We start from the raw sequence: 20,053 nt of genomic DNA, 5'->3' as shown, positions 1-20,053 counted from the left end.
CTAACAGTGAGGAAATCAAACTGATTCTGTATATATTGTTTTTCTTCCTCAGGAGCTGCACAGATACATATATTTAAGGCACTTGAGACAAATACAACATGACACAGATGTTAGAGGGCAAAAACTTGTGCAGCCAAACAATAGATTTCTGTAAATAATCAAGCTACTCCTTCTCTTCAACTTCTCCCTCCGTATTTATTTTTGTTTAGCTCCAGATCCAGCTTGTTCTAGGGGACAAGGGAGAGCAAGAGCTGCTCAATTAAAACCTTGCAGCTGGTCAAAGCAGCAGAAATCAACAACAGATGAACTAGCTAGCATCCTAGTGATGTACCGGCTACGGTGCTCTCCCAGTGCCATCATGTGGTGAAATGTGGCTAACACAACGGGTACCCAAAGCAGAAAAGCCAGCCAACATACAGCCAATAACTCAGCAAGGAGGTTCTCCCAACCTCGTAAACCATGAAGGGAAAGCTCAAGTCAGCAAGAGGCTGGAACTGAAATACAGCCCAGGACTTTAATTTACTGCTATCTTTTCTGCTTAGTTTTATATGGTCATTTTTCTTGAAGAAAGAAGAAGATTTATATTTAAATATGTCCGGAATTATAGATGTTTGAAAGTGCAGTACAAAAGCCACACATACTGCATGACCACAGCAAGGCAAAAAAGCTTAAAAATCAAATGGCCAGGCCAGAAAAAAAAGCAGTGTATTTGACCCTCAAGTGTAGTAAGTCAGGACAAGTCCTGTGTTTGAAGGCTGTCTCTGTCCTAGGTACACGAGTGCAGACTGCTGTTACCCATTGCAGGACATCTTCATTCTCAGTCTTAGCCTCAGAGATACAGTGGGGATTTTCTGAAATAAACCAGAACTTCCATAACCCCTGAGAACAGCCAAGATGCCTAAGTACTCAAAGAAACTATTTAAAAAAAAAAAAAAAAAAAAAAGTGTTCTCAGAAATTTCCTCTGTCTGGGTGAGGCAGTGACCTAGGTTTTAAGACAACACTGCTTACTCCAAGCACTAAAATAAACTTCTCAGCACTTACTGCACCTGTGCTAAGGGCCACATGTTCCCAGTAGAAGGATCACCAGGAGGACTGTTGTATCCTTGGACAGGGCTGTTGGGTTTTTTCTTACCTGTTCACCTCATTCAGGATCTTCTCCATGTTCACAATGCTGCGCATCTTGTACAGGAACCACTTATCAATGGCTGTGAGTTTGTGAATAACATCCACAGGGACTTTGTTATCCAAGGCCTGTCAAAAAGAGGACAGCACAAAACAGCCCCTTGAATACCTGCTTCACAAATACAGATTTAGTCTGCAAATAGGTAGCAGCAACTACAGAGCATAAAGACATAAAAAGTACTGTAGGCTAAGCTGGACAAATCAAAGGTTCATCTATCCCAGGATCCTGTCTCCTGCAGGAACAGAAAATGTGCCCCTCAAGCAGTGTAGGGAGGCACCAGCTACTTCTGTACATGCTTTGGTACTAAAAGCTGGCTTCTGTTTAAGCGAGAGGTAATTTGCTTTTTACTGAGCCAGCAGCCAAATGTAAACTAATGGCAACAAGTCTCGACAGCAACTGAGTATGTGCCTTAGCTTACTAGAGGGAGGCACACACAGCCTGCAGTGCCAGCTCCTCCGTCTGAACCTCTTAACACTCAGGTTGCCTAAATCTCAGACCTACTGCCTACCCTCCTAGCTGCAAACATTAAACAGGACGGTCCAGATTCTCAGCTGTGAAGGAACTCTTTCCTCTGGAGCATAAATCTTGATTTACCCTTGAAATACAAGGCTGAATCAAAGCACGTGGCCTCAAAAGACGTCTGAAGCAAGGGAAAGTCCAGTCCTGGGTGATACTTCGCAGCTACAGCATAACTTTAGCTTCTCTTGCTGTATCTCAAGTTAACGTCGGGATAATTCAAATTCCCCTGCATTATCTTGCTGGGTCTATTTTTATTTTTTTTTAATCAAACTATTTGCAACCATGGGGTAAAAAGGAACCCCACAGAGGTATTCATAATGTAATTCACAAAACAATGGATTACAAGACATGGTAGTTTGACAAAAATATAATCTCAGAGGAATAAGCTAGAGACCCCCCAAAAATGTATCTTCTATCAGTGATATCTCCTGGGTCTCACCAGTGGTGTACAGTTACAACTCTCCTGATAGAACAACTATAATCAACCATAATGATAATACCAGCACAGTATCTTTGCTAAGCTGAAGTAATCAGGCTCATTAATTTGTTACCATGCTTAATTGTTTTCTTGCAGGGCAGCATCCCTGGAACAAAGCCAGAGCAATGCCACTGAAGAAGACTCTAGCATTAATCGGGAATGAGCTTAGCTTGCTGCACCCCAGCATTATCCCTCCAAGTTATCAAGCTGTGCTCACAACAGTCTACTGTCACTGCATGCTTCAGCACTGGGACGTGGAGATTTTATGCCAGCTGAAAGAAATGCGCAGGTCACCTCAGTGCTGTGCTCCAAGAAGGCACCACCCCGAGACAGGGTCCAGGACAAGGAATGGGTGACAGCTCTCGTCAGGCACTGCAAAACACTAACACCACCTTTTACCTTTTCTAAAGGATTTCCAGGCAGCTTGCCTGGGTCTCCGTCTCACAATTATTCTCTTGTCTTGAGAGGTAATAAGCTGCTGATTTGAATATCCTGCTTGCTCACAAGCAGCAGTACAAATCTCTAATGCACATTTTCCTCTTTTAGAGTAACCAGTCACACACTGAACCTTCAGCTAGCACTTGGCACCCAACAGCCACTGCTCTTCCTGTGAAAAGAAGCCTGGGGCCATCACAGCAGTTCCTGAGCACCAGCAATAACAAGGCTGTGCTTCTCACACATTTCTGGGTACAATAGTGATATGAAGCAACTGGTAAGGTGTCCCTCCCATCCTGATTCCTTAGTGCTTGGAGGGTGATGTCACACTGCATGGGAGACACCAGCAGGTCTTTCTTCTGCCCATTTATTTCACAAAAAATGGGCAGACTTGCTTGTCTTGAGGATCTCCAACCTTCAGTCAATGGTCTCTGAGCCACACATACACACACAGGTAGCATGACCCCATACACTTAATCTGTGCTTAGGGCACTTTATTTAAAAGTCCTAGGGATCTTCAAGGGAAATAAAAAATAAAAAATCAAATAATAAAAAAAAAACAAAAAAACAAACACACACCAAAAAAAACCCACAAACAAACAAAAAAACCCCACCACACAAATGCCTTCCTCTCCTTAATCATAGAAGGGGCAGAACAAATAAACCATCTTCACCCTGTAGCATAAATCTGGAGTCTGGGAGAGAAAAACGAGTTTGCAGACAGTTGGTGTTTCTAAATCACCACACTACACAGGCAATCAGGTTTCCAGGCAGAAAATCCCTGTAGGATTTGGTCAGGGGCCCTGGACTACACTCCAATGACTTTCCTCAAACCTGTATGAAGGAGTACAGCCTAAACCCAACTGTGGAAGAAGGGGGAGGGAGCCACACCAGGACAGCATGACTTCAGAGCCCTGCTCACCTTCAAGAGCATCCCATCCAGTAGACACTGTGGCCCCACACTGGGAAGCCAAAGGGTTTATAGGACTGCCTTTACACTGTGAGCCAGGGAGCAAGCCTGGTCTCCACGCCAAGCAGTGGAGGGTAGCTTTGCTACCGATGCTGTCTCTAGGGCTCCACACTTGTTCCTTCAGTCCCATCCTTGCTCCTCACCAAAGGAAGTACTTAGCTGCCTGTAGGCAGGAGTACAAGTACAAACTAACAAGTTTGTAGCATGGACAACTAGGAAACTAAGGCTCTGGTAATGAAATACAGAGTGGATCAAATCCTAAGTCTCCTGAGGCCACTTTGTCTACAGCCTTAAGAGGGCCTGGGAAAGATCTGATATAACCTGAGCCGCCCTGCTGATCAGGCAGTTACATCCTTGCAGCACTTGGCCACTCTGGCCAAGGAACAAGTCTTATCTATTTCGGCCTCTCTCCTAGTGCCTTTTTTGACATTACCACGGAGTTCCGTTACAACAATAGCTCTGAATGGCAGCTGAACTCCCTTCCCTTTCACCTGAACAGTTACTGTTTTCATGATCCAACACACAAAGGAAAAAGAAAAAGCAAAAAGCCTTGGAGAGCTGACTGGTGGGGCTTCAAGGGGAGGAGAAGACATACAACAAAAGCTCCGTGCTGTTCCAAACGAAGCTGACAGCTAACGGGGACTAACTGTTGGCTTTAAAATGTCAGCAATCTGGAAAGAGATTTCCAGGCAGGCAGTCCCAGCTGCCAGAAGCACCTCTTACTGATATTGCTTGCATCAGTTATTAATGGGTCGAATTAGTGCACTGTGTCAGGCAGAGGCAGCTCTTTATAGGGAGGGATTAAGACTTTGATCTTGTTTTTTTCGACTACTCCCAGTGAAAATGCCACCAGCTGGGAACACCCAGAGTGTTCAGTGGGACGCAAACTCACATTCATCTCCCCAGATCCCCTGTGTTAACATGGGGCTAAGATTAACCTTTCATAAAAGCTCTCTGAGCCACTCGGACAAGAAACAACATTTTTCTCTCAGTCACAAGAAAAAGCTATAATAAAGACCAATCACAGCTGCTGAAGGGTGTTCTACACTTAGAAAGACATGCATTTCCCCAGTTTGAAAAGTAAAAGTCAACAGCTGGACAAGCCACACACCTATAGAGCATCTTGTGCTTTTCTTTCAGGCCATTTATAAGAGAAACAGCTACGTGAAAGCCTTTTAACAAATACAGCACAACCTCATGTGGAGGACGTAATGAGATGAATCTACACATAAGCACAAAGGGCTTAAAGACTCCACCGCACAAAGTTAGGGGCACAAAAAATAGTAACTGGGCATTCCCTGCCAGGAAGGTTTGCAATCTTAAAAAAAATAAAAAAAGCAAGCAACAGAGCAACAGTTAAGTATGAGCTATAAATGACATCTGTCCTTTCCTCTTCACAGAGGCTACGGACAGATGGGCAAGTTAGCTACAGTAAAACCAAAACATGAAATTGCACCTGCCTTCTAAAGTAACTAACCCAACATTTACCATGCGATATACACAGGCAAACCCTGTGGACCTGAAGGAAGAAATGATTTCACACCCTGCCTCCCCTCAGAATAACACCCCCTGTTACCCAGACACCTCAAAAGATGGAAGTGGTTTGCCCAGTGACAAGAGAGGCGTTACAAGAATGCTAAGGAAAGTTGAGCCCTTTTCAAAGAACAGGGGATTTCCCATATGCTAAATTTAACATAGAGTTTAAAATGTTTTTAGTTTCAAGCTCGTACCAGTGAAACAATTGCAAAAAGACAGTACTCCCACAGACTGCAGCTTGCATTGTTTATCATCCTTTGTTTCAGTTCTCTAAAGGATCTTCATTTTTTCTTTCCTCCCTTCCTAATAAATTAATGATAATTGCAAAACTGGCCAACTTTGACATTTACACTAGCATAAAATAGGGCTGAACATTAGCAAACAATCATATTTTAGGAACAAGCAAAGGTAAGTGATCCAGGTCTCCACCAATGCTCAGCTCCAAACAGAAGTGCCAGGACACAGGAATGCACCTTCTGCTGAACGCAATGAACATTGGCTAAGATTGTACCAAAAGGCAAACACATGACCTGAACATAGAAGATGCAGGAAAATACAGATGTCAGCAAGAAAAACTAAAGTGATATACTCACCCAGCTATTATATTCTGCAGAGGAAATTACATGTGATAGAGAGTATCTGCACTTCAACAGCAAAGATGCTATACATGGTGGTCCCAGTGCGCTTCACAGATGGAAGCAAGGGGGTGAAGAATACTCAACCTCTCACCTCAGTTGACCCAATCTGGTAGCTATAATTCAAGGCACATAGGTCAAGGGCTTTCTCACTTCTGTTACCTTGGCTATTGCATATACACGAGTGCTGGATGGTTCAGAGAGTTCCTTCTGGAGATCTACAACAGCTGGCCAGGCTTTATTCATAGGCAGATGTGAAGTGAAGCCATCTACAGAAGGATGGCACATTCTCAAGGCCTTTTGGAAGCTCTCTTCAAAAGTGCGTCCAATAGCCATGACCTGTAACAGAGAGCACTTCCATATTAGCTATGGTGAGCTGCTGCCAAGCTATCCCCTGAATAACAGAGGAGTGCAAATTTAAACCATGAACATAGACATGCAGAAAGATCACAGCCTTTGGACCTCCTCTCTAAGATGGTCCTGCTGACTTTAAGACAGGTGCAGCTGACTGAGCCTTGGAGTCCCACTTCCAGGCCTGACTGCCAATATTATCAACAGGGAGTTTCAGACAAGTGACTCCCTTCTGCTTTCATCTCCCTATCTGTAGAATATAGGAAGCTGCTGGTCTCCTCTGTAAACTGCCTGGAAGCACTTCAGTAGAGGGAAGCATTATGCAGCAGTATGGATGTAGTAATATAGAAGGATATTTCTGTTCAACAACTTGTTAGAGATAGAAATTCACAGTGGGAATTTTAAGGTTCAGAAGAAATCTGCTCTTCTTCCTTTAAATTACATTTAACAGTGACTGTCCCCTGTGAGGCCTCTCTTAAAGGATTACTACTCCTTGGCGTAGCAGCACTGGGGTTTCCCTCGTTCAATCCTGACATATCATCTAATAGGAAAACAAGCCTTTCTCTGTGGAAATCTGCGAGGGAACAGAACTCTTTCTCAAATTTCTACATTTTTATTTCCCAGTGCAGTGAAAACCCTAACAGCATAAAAATCTTCTCAAACACAATGTTGAAAAATGTCAAAAGAAAAAAATAACACTGTTTTTTCTCACAGCTCCAGGCACACTGCCCAGCACAACAGAGATCAGGAAAAAACAGGCCAGGCAGTTCAATTAATAAAAATGCAGTAGGTGCTGCAATCTGGCTTCAAGTTCAGGCCTAGTGAGGCAACTGTGCCATACTAATAGAGACACAGTGACAGAAGAAGCTTTTTGCTTCAAAGACACCCTCTCCTACTCACAGGTTCTGGAGACTAACCTTTTCCCAGAGCACATCCACCAGCTGCAAACTGCATCTCTTAACCCTCTCCATCCCTGTTTCAGTTCACACACACACACCCCCCCCCGCAGTTACAGACCTGCACAATTGGAGCACTGACCTTTCCTATATCTCCCCCCTCCCTTTACCCAACATCCTGCCTTAAAAAGGTTCATGCAGTTCTACTTTTGTAATATATGACCACTGGAAGGACTCAATACTCCCTCCTGCAAATGTGTGTGGCCAGGAAGTGTTTACAGCTGATGGTGCACAAGGCAACTGTATTTATGAACCCCAGCTCTACAGAGCAGTCTAAAAACCCCTAAGCAGGGAGGGTTAATATGAGTAAGCACCAACTCACTGAAAAAAACCACAACCCAGAAAACTCATTGCCATTAAAAGCCAAATCTGCTATTGGAAAATCAAGTTCTAATTAATCCTTCTGGCTGTGATGAAGGTTTGTTGTCTGAGCAAGGTAGAATTGATGTTAGGAAGGCCTCATGTGTCAAAATAATTTCATAAAACAGCTACTTGAAAAGCATTAGGAATAAAAGGCTGAAAATATACACAATTAATTATTTTGCTTTGGTAGTTGATATGTAATTAACAAATTAAGTGGGTAATTTACGCATTTTGCTTCATTTATCTCCTCTTAAAACATGGTCTGAAAATGCTGTTATTGTCCCAGACACCTTAAAATCAGGGTTTAAGAGTCACATGTCATGTTGCAGATATAAGAGACTTAATCACTAAGAGAAGTCAAAACTTCATACCGAGATTACAGGCTGTCTTTGGATTTCAAGAGCAGAAGTAAGCTGAGATTTGGCAGGTGGTTTTAAGAGAGAGGACAAATAAATATGGGAACAACTGAGATGTGTGGCTCATTGGCATCCCTGAAAAATCTATTGAAAACAGACTACAACTTTTGAAGTTATACTCTAATTAACTCCACTACAGAACCCTAAACAAAAAAGAACTGAGAATCCTATAGTGAGTTTTAAGAATGAAATCAGCCTCAGGTGATCCAAAGTGGTCTTTTCGCTTAGCAGTCAAGCTATTTATGAATCCAGACTGTGATATCCAAGATTGCACAGTCCTAACTCTTTTCAATTAATTATAGTACTGGATAAAGATTATTCGAGATGAATAAATATCTTCAAAAGCCATTAGGTCCCTTCAGATAGATACTTTGAGGGCTTCCAAGAAAGAGAAATTACTTTCCCAAGTGGTGGAAGGGAAGGGGAGAGTCTTGCACTCACCTCTCCCACACTTTTCATGGAGCTTCCAATCCGGCTGGATGTATGCTGAAAACGGTCCAAATCCCAGCGGGGTATCTTGGTAACAACATAATCCAGGCTGGGCTCAAAGCAGGCAGAGGTTTTTCCTGTCACCACGTTCTTGATTTCTGGCAAGGGGATCCCCAGGGCAATTTTGGCAGCAATGAATGCTAATGGATACCTGCCATAGAGGAGACGCGGAGAAGAGTAGAGTGGGAAGTACTTCGCTTTTACAAATCCCAGGAGTGGATCAAATTAAACAGATGTGAGGTGATTTTTCCCCTCCTCAACACAACAGAATGTTACCGTGCTCAAGCACAGCAGGACCCATCCAGCTTCCTACTCTTACACGTTGCAGAGCTACCTACCTAGATCTGAGACTTGCTTTATGATCTGCAAAGCCACCATTGTAAGTATGCCTCACACCCACAGTGAGATCACAAACAGATATGTTTTGTTGCAGGTCTGTCATCCAAAAAGAAAACAATCAAACGCCCACTGTCCAACATCATGGCTTATCTCCAGTCTGCTATGGCACTGCAACAACCACAAGAGCTGTTGAGAACTGCAAGCTAGAGATTAATTTGTGCCTCTCAACAGCATCTGCAAAGTGCAATTAAGAAGCCAATTTTTAAACAGCCTGCTCTGACCATCCTTATCTTGATTAGTTTATGATTAGCCAACAAAACAAAGGCAGCTAGCAATACTATTTGCATCAATCTGACAGACAGCTCATTAATAACTATGTCCTCTGGGTCCCAGAGATGATTTGCAGCCAACATATGGATACAGTGGATATGCTCTGTAAGGACAGCTATTAGGCTCCCACACACACACCTCCTGGGGGATTTTTCATTTGTAGTAACAGCATCAGCAGGCTGGAATGGACCTGGAGGGCTCACTAACCTATTCCTCTGTCTCCCAGCAGAACAGACTCTCCAAGGGTCAATCCTAGCTGATGCTGAGAAGAACTGTTCTTAGAAGCATCCCGTGCAAAAACCTGCACCTCTACTGACCTGATCACTCCAGAGTTCTCCCTAACAGCCAACTTCAGCCTTCCTTGCTGCAAATTAAGCTTGTGCTTCCTTGTCTTAACTGCATGGAAAGCAGGTGCAAGAACTTTTTCCTTGCAGCTGTCACTTGCGTATTTAAATAATACCCTGATCCAAGTCCCTGTTGGTAATTCTCTTTCTATTCTTCTCCCCTCCGTTTTTGTTTATTCATTTGTTTGTTTTTTAGTATTTTGAGTTTTTTAAATACTCTTACCCTGTCGCCTTGGAGGCCAAGGCTGAACTCCTCGAGAGTCTGGCATTAACTTCAATGACATAGTACTCCAGGGAAGCTGGATGCAGAGCAAACTGGATATTGCACTCTCCCACGATGCCCAAATGTCGGACAACTTTGATCGCACGATCCCTCAGCATCTGAAACTCCTCATTAGTGAGTGTCTGGCTTGGAGCCACCACAACAGAATCTCCTGTTTGTCACAAGGTAGCAGAGAAGGAAAATGAGAAGCAGCTCAGTGGCAGTAAATTCTAGCCACACAGGTCACTTTCCTTGCTAACCCATTGCTAGTAATGAAGTTACCACAGAGATTCAAACCTGTGGGTGCACAGTTGATGAAAAAAACAGATAGATAGAAGCTCAGAGTTGGAAAGGCCGGGCAATCTTACAGAAAACGGGATCATAGGGGTAGGTTTAGTGTAACAATATCTGTTTCACACCCTAGCTGGCTGTATCCAAGACCTAAGGAGTATTTCTAGAGCAAAACTATGTCAATAACAGCAGGGAGAAGGGCACTGCATAAAAAAAGTTAACAAGCCATTTCCAGTGAGCTACCCTGTGCCCAAGCCTACCTGTGTGGACTCCCATAGCATCAATGTTTTCCATATTGCAGACAGCAATACAGTTATCAGCAGCATCTCTCACAACTTCATACTCTATCTCCTTCCAGCCGACAACTGACTTTTCCACCAGGATTTGGTTAGTCATTGCAAATGCCTGGGAATACGTTAGGGAAAATGAATAGTAAAAAAGAAAACTTTATTACAACATGGCCCATATTTAAGACTTCTGTGGCTTATCTCCAGACATCCCAGACCAACACGAAAATTGAAAGATGAAGCAAATTTCATAGCACTGATGACAAGCACTTTATATTTCTCTTTTTTCAAAAAAAATTTTGCATTAGCTTCATTCGAAAGGCACAGAAAATATTTATGTGATCTGACAGGAAAAAAAGGCAAGGCATGTGAGCTTGCAATGACATATAAATAACAAATAGAAATATAAAAGCATCTACAACTTCAATCATGCAACAGACACATGCTTTTGGTTGTGTATGTGGGCAGCTTTTGTTTGTGCATGTATGAGGACTCTGCAGAAAGCTACATGACTAAGTGAAGGGGAGTGGGGGTGCCAGCAAACACTACATAATTAATAGTACTAATAACACTGCTTATCAATGCCACACCAACCTGAAGCAAGATTCATGATTTATTCTTAAACTAATCTTGAAAGCATTCCTCAGTGCAAGAGACAAAAATGAGAAATACAGTTTGTTGGTAAATGAGCATAATCTAACTAAATAAATGGCCTTAATATTAGCAGATAAAAAAAACATTCATCAATTCCAGCTTAAAATCCTAGAAAGTAATGGGCACATTATCAATCCATCCTTTAGCAAAGCTTCTTGTTTTAATGCTGCCCATGAATCAGTCTTCAGCCTGGTTCTCTCTGTAGTTAGCTCAAGCTGTTATTCAAATAGTGCCCTTAGCTCTGTTGCCAGACTTGCACACGCTCACAAAAAATAATAAATATATAGAGAGATATATATAGTTTGATGAGTGATACTTCACACCTGGCCTAAGCAGGCACTGAGGCATTGAATTTGTGGTGATGTAGCAGGAACACCTAACCACACTTGTAAAACAATCTACATTGCTCCTATATTACTGTCTATCGCCTTCTCTTACTCAAAATGAGCAGACCCAAGAGACATGAACCCAAGGCCAGATGACTTGAACTAGCTGTGCTATGAAACCTCCGTAGGTGTTCACTTATCTGAATTACATACAATTCAGAGTCCAGTGTCTGAAAATCCAGTTCACGGAATTACTGTGATCATCTTTGTCACTGAAAAGAATGGAGTTTCTGCTGGGCTGTGGAAATGAGTGTCCAAAGCTGAGCTAATTCAACAAGACCCAAATTGGTTTTCACTGTAAATTTTGCAACATTGATATCAAACTGGGAAACACTGTTGACTCTCGAGGGACAGGAGACCTTGCAGTGGGATATAGACGGAGTGGACCATTGGGCTACAATTAATAGGATGAAATTTAACAAGTCAAAATACTGGATCCTGCACCAAGGATGGAATAGTGCCAGGCACAAGTATAAGAGCCAGGAGAGGAGTGCCTGGAAAGCAGCCCTGTGAAAAGGGATCCGGGGTGCTGGTTGACAGCACGCTCAGCATGAGTCAGCAGGGTGCCCTGGCAGCCACGAGGGCAAATCCTCGTGGATCCTGGCTGCATCCAACAGAGCATAACCAGCCGGTCAATAGAGGTGATTATCCTGCTGTATTCAGCGTTGGTGCAGCCTCACCTTTAGTACTGTGCTCAGTGCTGGGACCCTCAATTTGAGAAGAGTGTGAAGGTCCTTAAATGCGTCCAGAGGAGGGCTACAAAGCTGGTGAAAGGGCTGGAAGGAACATTCTGTGAGGAGTGGCTAAGGACTTTGGGCTTGTCTCATTTGGAGAAGAGGAGGCTGAAGGGCGACCTCATTGCTCTCTACAGCTTCCTGAGGAGGGAAAGCAGAGAGGGAGGTGCTGATCTCTTCTCCCCGGTATCCAGTGATAGGATGCATGGGAATGGTTCAAAGCTGCACCAGGGGAGGTTTAGACTGAACTTTAGGAAGCATTTCTTTTTCAGGAGGGTGGTCAAACGCTGGAACAGGCTTCCTAGAGACATGGTCGATGCCCCATGCCTGTCAGTGTTTAAGAGATATTTGGACAATGCACTTAAGACTGAGCTTTATATTTTGGTCGGCCCTAAAGTGGTTAGGCAGTTGGACTGGATGATCATTGTAGGTCCCTTCCAACTGAAACAGTCTGTTCTATTTTACTATATTCATTCAGAAAGCTGAAGCTCTTCTAGTGTAATTCTGAGAAAATGAAAACATTTATACTTGGAAAGTAAAACAGAATCAGACTTTTGGTATTAAAAAAATAAAAGTTTCAGAAACATGAAAAATTTACTAAAAATATGAACTGCCCCACTCCTAATGTTACAGATGATATTTATAAAGAGCAGCTGTTTTACCGATTTCAGAGGAAAACTGAGATATTCAAAACCACTTTTTTAAAAAAACACCAAGAAATGCTGATGAAAGCCAGATTTTCCTACAAACCTTTCATACAGCTGCACTACCAGGGTTTCTGGGTGAATTTCTGTTTTCTCTATACACAGACCATGCATGAGCTTAGGCAAGTGAAGTGTTTCCAACCTCAGCCATCAATCTGTAAGATGGGCTTACTTCACCCACTGCCTCCTCCTGCGTCTGTCAGTCCTGTCCACTGAGCCTCCCTGCAGCTGGCACTGCCTGAGCAGATGTTTGTTCCGCACTAAGCACACTACATCCAAAGTCTATTTACATGACAGCAGTGTGGAGGAATACAAAAATGCCATTTTCACATACAGCGCTTATTGGCATCAGTAGTGTTTCTTTCTAGAGGTACGGGAAAGACTAAGAGGATCAGGAAAAGACAGAATCAAGAATTTTAGAAACCAACTGATAGAGATTTATTTCCTAAAATTCTGCATTTTTGCCAAGGAAAAAACTTTTGGTTTGTTTTCCCCAATTACCTGTTTACTTTTCAATGCAAATTTATAAAAAAAAAATTCCCAGATTTCCTACAGAAAAAGAGCTGCCTCTTCATAGCCAGAGACAGCTGATGGATGTCGAATTATGAAGTGTCATCCAATTAAATCTCTACATGAGTTTTGACCTAGCAAAACCACTGTCTTTAAACAGAAAAACAGCAGAGGCCCAAGCTTCCCAGCTCTTTTGCTTTTTGTCCCTTATACTACATTATCAGTCAGCACTTATAATATTTCAATTTCCTTGACATCTTTCATGTGTCATTTACTCCTAAAAGTAGGTGAATATAGCCCACTATGTTTCTTTTCAGACCAAAATTGCTGAACCACTTGCGCAGAATATGACTTGTTCCTCATGAATTTAATAGATCTGTCATCTAACCATTTTCATTACCCAAGTCAGTAGGAATTATAAAAAGAGGGCATTAGAAGGAATCAGGGTAACATTTTACAGATAAGATGAAAGGTAGGGTATGTACAGTTCCAGTGTCTGTGACTATTAGAAGAATATCCAAGAAAATTAGATGTTCAGCTCTATTCCCAGAGCTTGCTATTTTGCAGACATACCTTTGTACCAAGGTCCAGCAAAGTCTCCTTATCAGGACATATGCCTGACCCCAGACCACCAAGGGCATAAGCAGAACGGATCATGACTGGATAGCTAATCTTTTCAGCTGCCTTCAGAGCATCTTCAATCTTAAAGGAGAGCGGAATACATTTCAGAGATATGATAACAATTAAGATGAACAAAGTCTTCAACTCTGGTTACACAGTTAACTGGAAATCCCATCAGTAAGACAGTAAGCTGTCTGAAGATAAAAGGAAAAGAATAAAAGTTGGTTTTGTAACATTGCCTTGTTGTTCCAAACAGCAGAACACTGGAACATGGACTCAAGGAGGTGACTTCTGTCCTTAGTCATGTGTGGACTTCCTTGCTAACTTCCCACGGACAATGTCCTTACCTGGCCTGTCTTGACTGATTTTAGCATGAAATAACCCCTCCAACAGACATCCTAGTTTAAGACCTCTTTGGTTTCCTCCAGACTCAAACAGGCCTTCCCACTAAACCAATTATTTGTTTTCACACCCCTGTCCTCAAGAAGGATTTCAGTATTACTGATTTTAAGGACCTGAAATCTTAAGGTCTAAATGATTTAAAACAAAAAAAAAGTAGCCACTGACAGGTCATATTTTTGTGCTGCAGCACAGAAGTCACCCCAACCTAATTTACTTTTTTTGTCAGTGGGTAAATTAGTTTAGGCCTTCGAAGTGCTTAATTGCATTTTCATTCATTTTAAATCATGGGGAAACAGCATCAATCACTGTGGAGCACTGATGAAAGCGTACAAACTACAATATCCACAGTTGTATTCAGCTTTTACTCAAGAAAACTAGATATTTTTTTTTAGTAACTCAAATGGGCAACAGTAAAAGTAATCACATCTTCAAAATTATCTGATTTACCGATTCCACTGCAAAGCTAGGAGCAATCTTTTCATTTAGCTCAGTCAGTTTATCGGAAAAAAGTTTTCTATCCTCTGTAGCCATGATGGATTCAACTGATGTACCTAGGACCTTCACACCATACTCCTGCAGGACTCCTTGCTTGAAGAGTTCCACTCCTGCAGAGTAAACAAAGCCACAGTTTTGAGGGTGATGGTGTATGAAGAAAAAAGTATTCAAAAGGTATCTGACAACTTGTCTGGTCTGATCAACAGCTAATTTTATTATCCTTTGGCAATATTAGGACTCAGAACCATAACTTGGCACTTTCTATCCTGAAATGTATGAAAACTGAAATATTAGCAAAGTTACTGCTTGGCCATCACCTCCAATACAAAACAAAGCAGTGCAGTTGGATCCTGTTGCAGGAAGCTAAATGAAGCTAACTTTTGCTTTTGATCTTTGCCTCAAGGTGGTCTGAATATCCAACTACGGTAACTAAGACTTACACTGAAAAGCAGGATATATTAATTACTTTTAAGTATTAAACCCTGCAATTAGATCTTATGTTCACAGCTTAGCAATTAATCCCCAACAGTCTGTATCTCTGCCTATATTCCTTAGTAACCTGGGCAATGTACCAGGCACATGGGTCTTGCACGTCTGCACAAATCAAATCTGCTGAACACATGGTAAAAACCATGAGTTTGCCTGCAAGGAGTGCCAAGGCACCTGTATCGTACTTACCACAGTTGAGAGCCGTCTGGCCACCCATGCCCAGAATTAGTCCATCGGGACGTTCTGCCTTGATGACCTCTAGGACAAACTGTGGAGTGATGGGGAGGAAGTAGACAGCATCAGCCTGCTTTAACCCGGTCTCATTGGTCTGCACTGAAGCAATATTGGGATTCATGAGGACAGTTTTCACATTTTCCTCCTGAAAAATTAAAATCTGCATCAAAACTAGGCATATGTGGGAAAAGAGCTAACAGCAGCAGCAGCAAAGAGAGATGGGGTTCAACCAGCAATTTACCAACAGCAGAATTTAAAAAGCCTGGTTCCTTACGTACACTCCCATAAGGGATTTCTGGTATCTTGTACCAGGCTGAGCTAAAGCCAGTTCTCTACTTTTGGGCCTCTGTCTGTCTGTGGGAATGGAGATTCCCACCTGATTCAGAAAATTAGTTGAAATTATTTAACACATTTAGGAGTTACACGGGGGAGTCATGTAATTTTGTGATTTAAACCAAATTGATTTGCTGCTAAAATCTTATGATCTGTGAATAAACTTTCTCTTTTTCTCTCTCTGCCTTTTAGAGCTAATCTATTGTCCAAGTCTGAGGCTCAGAATAGATCCAGTCGCATCAAACTCTGCGAGAGTTTAGAAAGCAAGGGGGTCTACTCTGAACCTCATGACTCAACAGTAGGATCTCCTTTACCTCTTTTATACCTTTGATCTTTAAAAACTGTTTCCAGTTCTGTTCTGACTTGATTTCAACGTGATTTATCTCTGTGAATTTACTCCATGTAATAAGTAATAGAGTGAAGCTTGCCATCAATTCTTGTGTAGTCACTTAAACTCTTTGGTAGTAATTCTCAAAGCAACCTGACCTAACCACTCCTTTCACAACAGACCGGTATAGAAATTGCTATTATTCCCCTGTTCACAATAAGCACGAAAATGCCATAAGGTTTTCCTGTGTTTGTTTAAAATTTGTGATTGCTTGACCCACTGGTTTTGGGGAACAAATACATAGCTCACCTGGAGCGCTGGGATTCTCGATCAGAGCTCAGACTTCTCAGTTCGGGTATTGGATAACATTTCTTCTCCTTCCTTTGGTAACTTAAAATACTGCCTTAAAGACTGGCTGTAAATTTCTGCTGACCTTCTACCCCCATGAAAAGTTAGATTTTTTTTCACTGAAGAACACTTTCCTTAGAAATATGTGAAACAGGGAACGGAAAGAAGAGATAAAATCCTTATGGAAAACATTTCAGATTTAGACAAACAACCCCAGACTGGGTAGTTTTCATGGTGGTGCTGAGGGAAAAGGGTAGATCTCTGACCAAAACATTCTTCTCTAATAAATGTATTCAGAAATTCATGGCTATAATTCTGTTGTAATGAATGGAGGAGGGAGAGGTATATCACTTTCCAACAAGCTGGAGTATGTGTACATCTCAGCCCTTTCTTCCCTACTTATCTGGGGCAAGGTGTCTTAAGGACCACCTAGCAGTGATGAGGAAGATAATTAATTGAGACAATTAATGCTCACTGTGCTGAGAGAGACACATTTTACTAATATCACATCCTCTGTCCCAGTTGTTCAGGATGCTGGATTTTAATCCACTTGCTGTTTGCCCTTGGAACCCTTTTCTTCAGCTTCTGCCTTTTTAATTTTTTGTAAGCATGTAGTACTCTGCACAATGGCCACCCACCCTGATCAGAGACCTTTATTACAACTTAATTAAAATTGTGAATTAATAATACTCCATAAGGGCTCCATTCCTCTTTTTGTGTATGTGTAATATGCTCAGACCAGCTGGGAGAATCCCTACAGCAAGTAATCCAGAAGGTTTTTCAGGTGACCACAAGCCAGTCTCTGTTCTTCACAGATGCTACCAAGCCTTTTTTTCAGAGGATGTTCCTGCCTTCAATGAACATTCTTGCAAATACAAGTTCACTGACTGGGGATGGATGTCCCAGCTCCACAGAATTTTACTCTTTAAAAGAGGCACCCATTTAACTGTATAGGACTGGATATTAACAGCACCTTCTTAAAATGATCCGACATCCAAGAGACTAGGAAGAACAGCAGTACATAGCAGAATGTATCAGAACATCCAGAAGTGAGAATAAATGTTGGTTAACAACAACAACAGAAAAGTCTAAGGGGAAAGAAATCTCTCATCTCCTGTTCTCTCCCACCCATGCTCTACAGCTGTCCCCTGGCAGCCACTGACTAGCTGTCTTCTCTTTCACATGCAACTGTAAATCACTGCCAGAGGCAAGGTGAGGAGGTGCACCGCTGGAATGGCTGGTTAGCCTGCAGATCAGAGCAGCTGGCTGGTGGCTACAGGTATGGACAGGGCACTGTGGGAGGTCAAGCTAGGGAGATTTATCATTTAAAAAAAAACCACTCCCACAAACCAGAGCTGAGAGTGAAGGACAAAAGAGAAGGGGAGAAGAAGAAAAAAAAAAAAAAAAAAAAAAAGAAAAGGAGAGAGATGCCTCCTTTCCAATTCACGTCTGCACTCATCAACTCTGGGATCCTCCACTCCTAACTTGTTCTTGTTCTCTTGATGACGCAGCCACTTTGAACTAGTAGCCAGCAATAGCAACACAGGATGCAAACAAAGCATGTACAATACAAGATGTGTTGTAAAAATGAGATCAACCCAAAGCAGCCCCTGACTATATTTAGGATTACTATAACTGATTTTTTTCCTTCCTTGACTCCAGGGTCAGCACAGGAATAGAATGGCCCTGACATCAGAGCAGCCTCAGAATCACTCATCACCTCATCTGAAGGCAGCTGCTACATCTGCTCTGAATCTGTCAGACCGACCTCTATGAGCTCTCCTCCTTCACATGAGGTTAGACATGAACTAGGGGTACCAGCAATAACCCCATCACACGAATACTGCTACCCTTCTACATCTTCTAGCGTGAGCTTTTCTCCTAGCACCCTTCTACTTGCTTTGCGCTTTTGCAGCATAAAACAGCCAGAGCAAATAAAACCTCAAAACTGACCATGTGAGTGGACTATGCAGGATGCTTCAGGGAAACAGGCACAAGCACCATTTCAAACACAAGCATTTCTTAGGCATATACAGAAGTACACATGCATTTTTGTTTGCTGCAGAATAATACAGCTCTCCGATCTTCAGAAAGGGAACACCAGAAACCAGCTAGTAAGTTTGCTAGACAAAATTCATCCAAAGGAAGGACTTCATTCATTCCTTTCAAGACTACGAATCTATTCTGGAAACAAAACTTGGCATACATGACCTTTAAAAAGTTCATCTCATTTAAAATAAATACCATTTAGAAAGTCTGCCTTGACAAAAGGTTCAAAAATATTTTGCATAACAGTCTTGACAGCAACCAACCATTCAGCTGTTGTTGTTTATCTACTTTGCAGTATGTTGGCATACCACAAAAGTTTCAGTAATTTCAATTTAGGTGTAGCTGACCATTCCTCTCCTTCATTTCCATTCAGTTTGACAAGCCTGGAGTGACCTGTCACACATCACAAATAACAAACTGCTTGAAGACTGCAATGGAAACCTCAAGAATGTCTCTGGAAGATAATTCTGAGTGGTTAACTCACATCACCCAACAAACAAGTTCATAAACAGAAAATGGCTAAGTTTCCTTACAGTCATCTGTTCTCACCAGCTTCCTTGCCCCAGTGATACCACAACTGGAGGATCTGTGAGAAGGGAAAGTAAATTACATTAAGTTAATATTTTCAGAGTATCCTCTCACCTTCATGGCTTTCACAGCCTGGGATCCAGAGTAATCAAATTCCCCTGCCTGACCGATCGACAGGCCCCCGGATCCTAGAATGAGTACTTTGGAGACCTAGAAGTGTCAAAGAGCAGGAAAAAAAGTCAGTCCTATTGTAGTGGATGTTGAAATGAACAGAGACTGTGCATCACTGAAGTCTCAAATTACAAAATATATGTTCTAAAAAGAGAAGAAAAGTCACCTCCAAAACCACTGGTTTACTTCTAAGTAAGTTTCTACTGGACTTCTATGTATCTCTGGTTAGAGAAACACATGACGTGCAAAGGGCATACAACAAATGTGCTAATTATATCATGTGCTTACAGACAACCATGCTTCACTTTGGCTGCCTGCAAAGGCCAGCTGCCTTCTAAGATAGCAAAACTGTATGAAATTCAGCTCACACTAGGAATTTCGGTTATTTGCTAAGCAACAGAGCATCAACATTATGCTGCTGGCACAAAATCTCATGGTCAGATTATCCCAGGGCACTTCATATACTGCTATGAGAATACCTTTCTTGGAAGAACTACAAAGAAAAATACATGAAACATCTGATCTTAAAACTTTCTCTAAGAAAAGGGAGTTAATAACACAAGAGATGCCTGATGACTGAGACAGGCAGCTGACAGGCCTTTTGTAAAAGGGAAGCCTCCTTTGACTTCCATGGTTACTTTTTGTGCCATTTTGAACCACGGGTTCAGTAGGAGTTAACACAATCCCAGCCTCACTGACAGGCATGAATAATTAGTATCTTGTACACTGACCTGCACTCTACAAGTTGTCTCTCCAGCCTTGGGCAGGACTGAGGAAATGGTAGCACCTTTCCCTTTCTTAACCAGTGAAATAAATGAATCAAACAGGAACTAGGAAAAATAACCACATGTATTGAATCACCAAATTGGAACTAAATAAATA

The 20,053-nt window shown here is 42.0% G+C and overlaps 1 protein-coding gene across 1 annotated transcript in view; it reads right to left on the bottom strand.

Moving 5' to 3' along the window:
- The window catches only part of CPS1 (carbamoyl-phosphate synthase 1), a 90,335-nt gene that overhangs the window by 50,450 nt on the left and 19,832 nt on the right, over positions 1-20,053 (bottom strand). The window contains exons 11-20 of the mRNA XM_040605144.1: positions 19,903-20,001; positions 19,115-19,210; positions 15,370-15,559; positions 14,644-14,801; positions 13,747-13,875; positions 10,159-10,303; positions 9,569-9,779; positions 8,285-8,483; positions 5,920-6,096; positions 1,134-1,252 (exon numbers count right to left, since the gene is read on the bottom strand). Coding sequence (XP_040461078.1) covers positions 1,134-1,252; positions 5,920-6,096; positions 8,285-8,483; positions 9,569-9,779; positions 10,159-10,303; positions 13,747-13,875; positions 14,644-14,801; positions 15,370-15,559; positions 19,115-19,210; positions 19,903-20,001 — 1,523 coding nt within the window. The remainder of the gene's footprint in view (positions 1-1,133; positions 1,253-5,919; positions 6,097-8,284; positions 8,484-9,568; positions 9,780-10,158; positions 10,304-13,746; positions 13,876-14,643; positions 14,802-15,369; positions 15,560-19,114; positions 19,211-19,902; positions 20,002-20,053) is intronic.

The sequence above is a fragment of the Falco naumanni genome, chromosome 8 (assembly GCF_017639655.2).
Source record: "Falco naumanni isolate bFalNau1 chromosome 8, bFalNau1.pat, whole genome shotgun sequence".
Lineage (NCBI taxonomy): Eukaryota > Metazoa > Chordata > Aves > Falconiformes > Falconidae > Falco > Falco naumanni.
The sequence above is the reverse complement of the archived record's forward strand: the minus strand, read 5'-3'. Positions and strand labels throughout refer to the sequence as shown.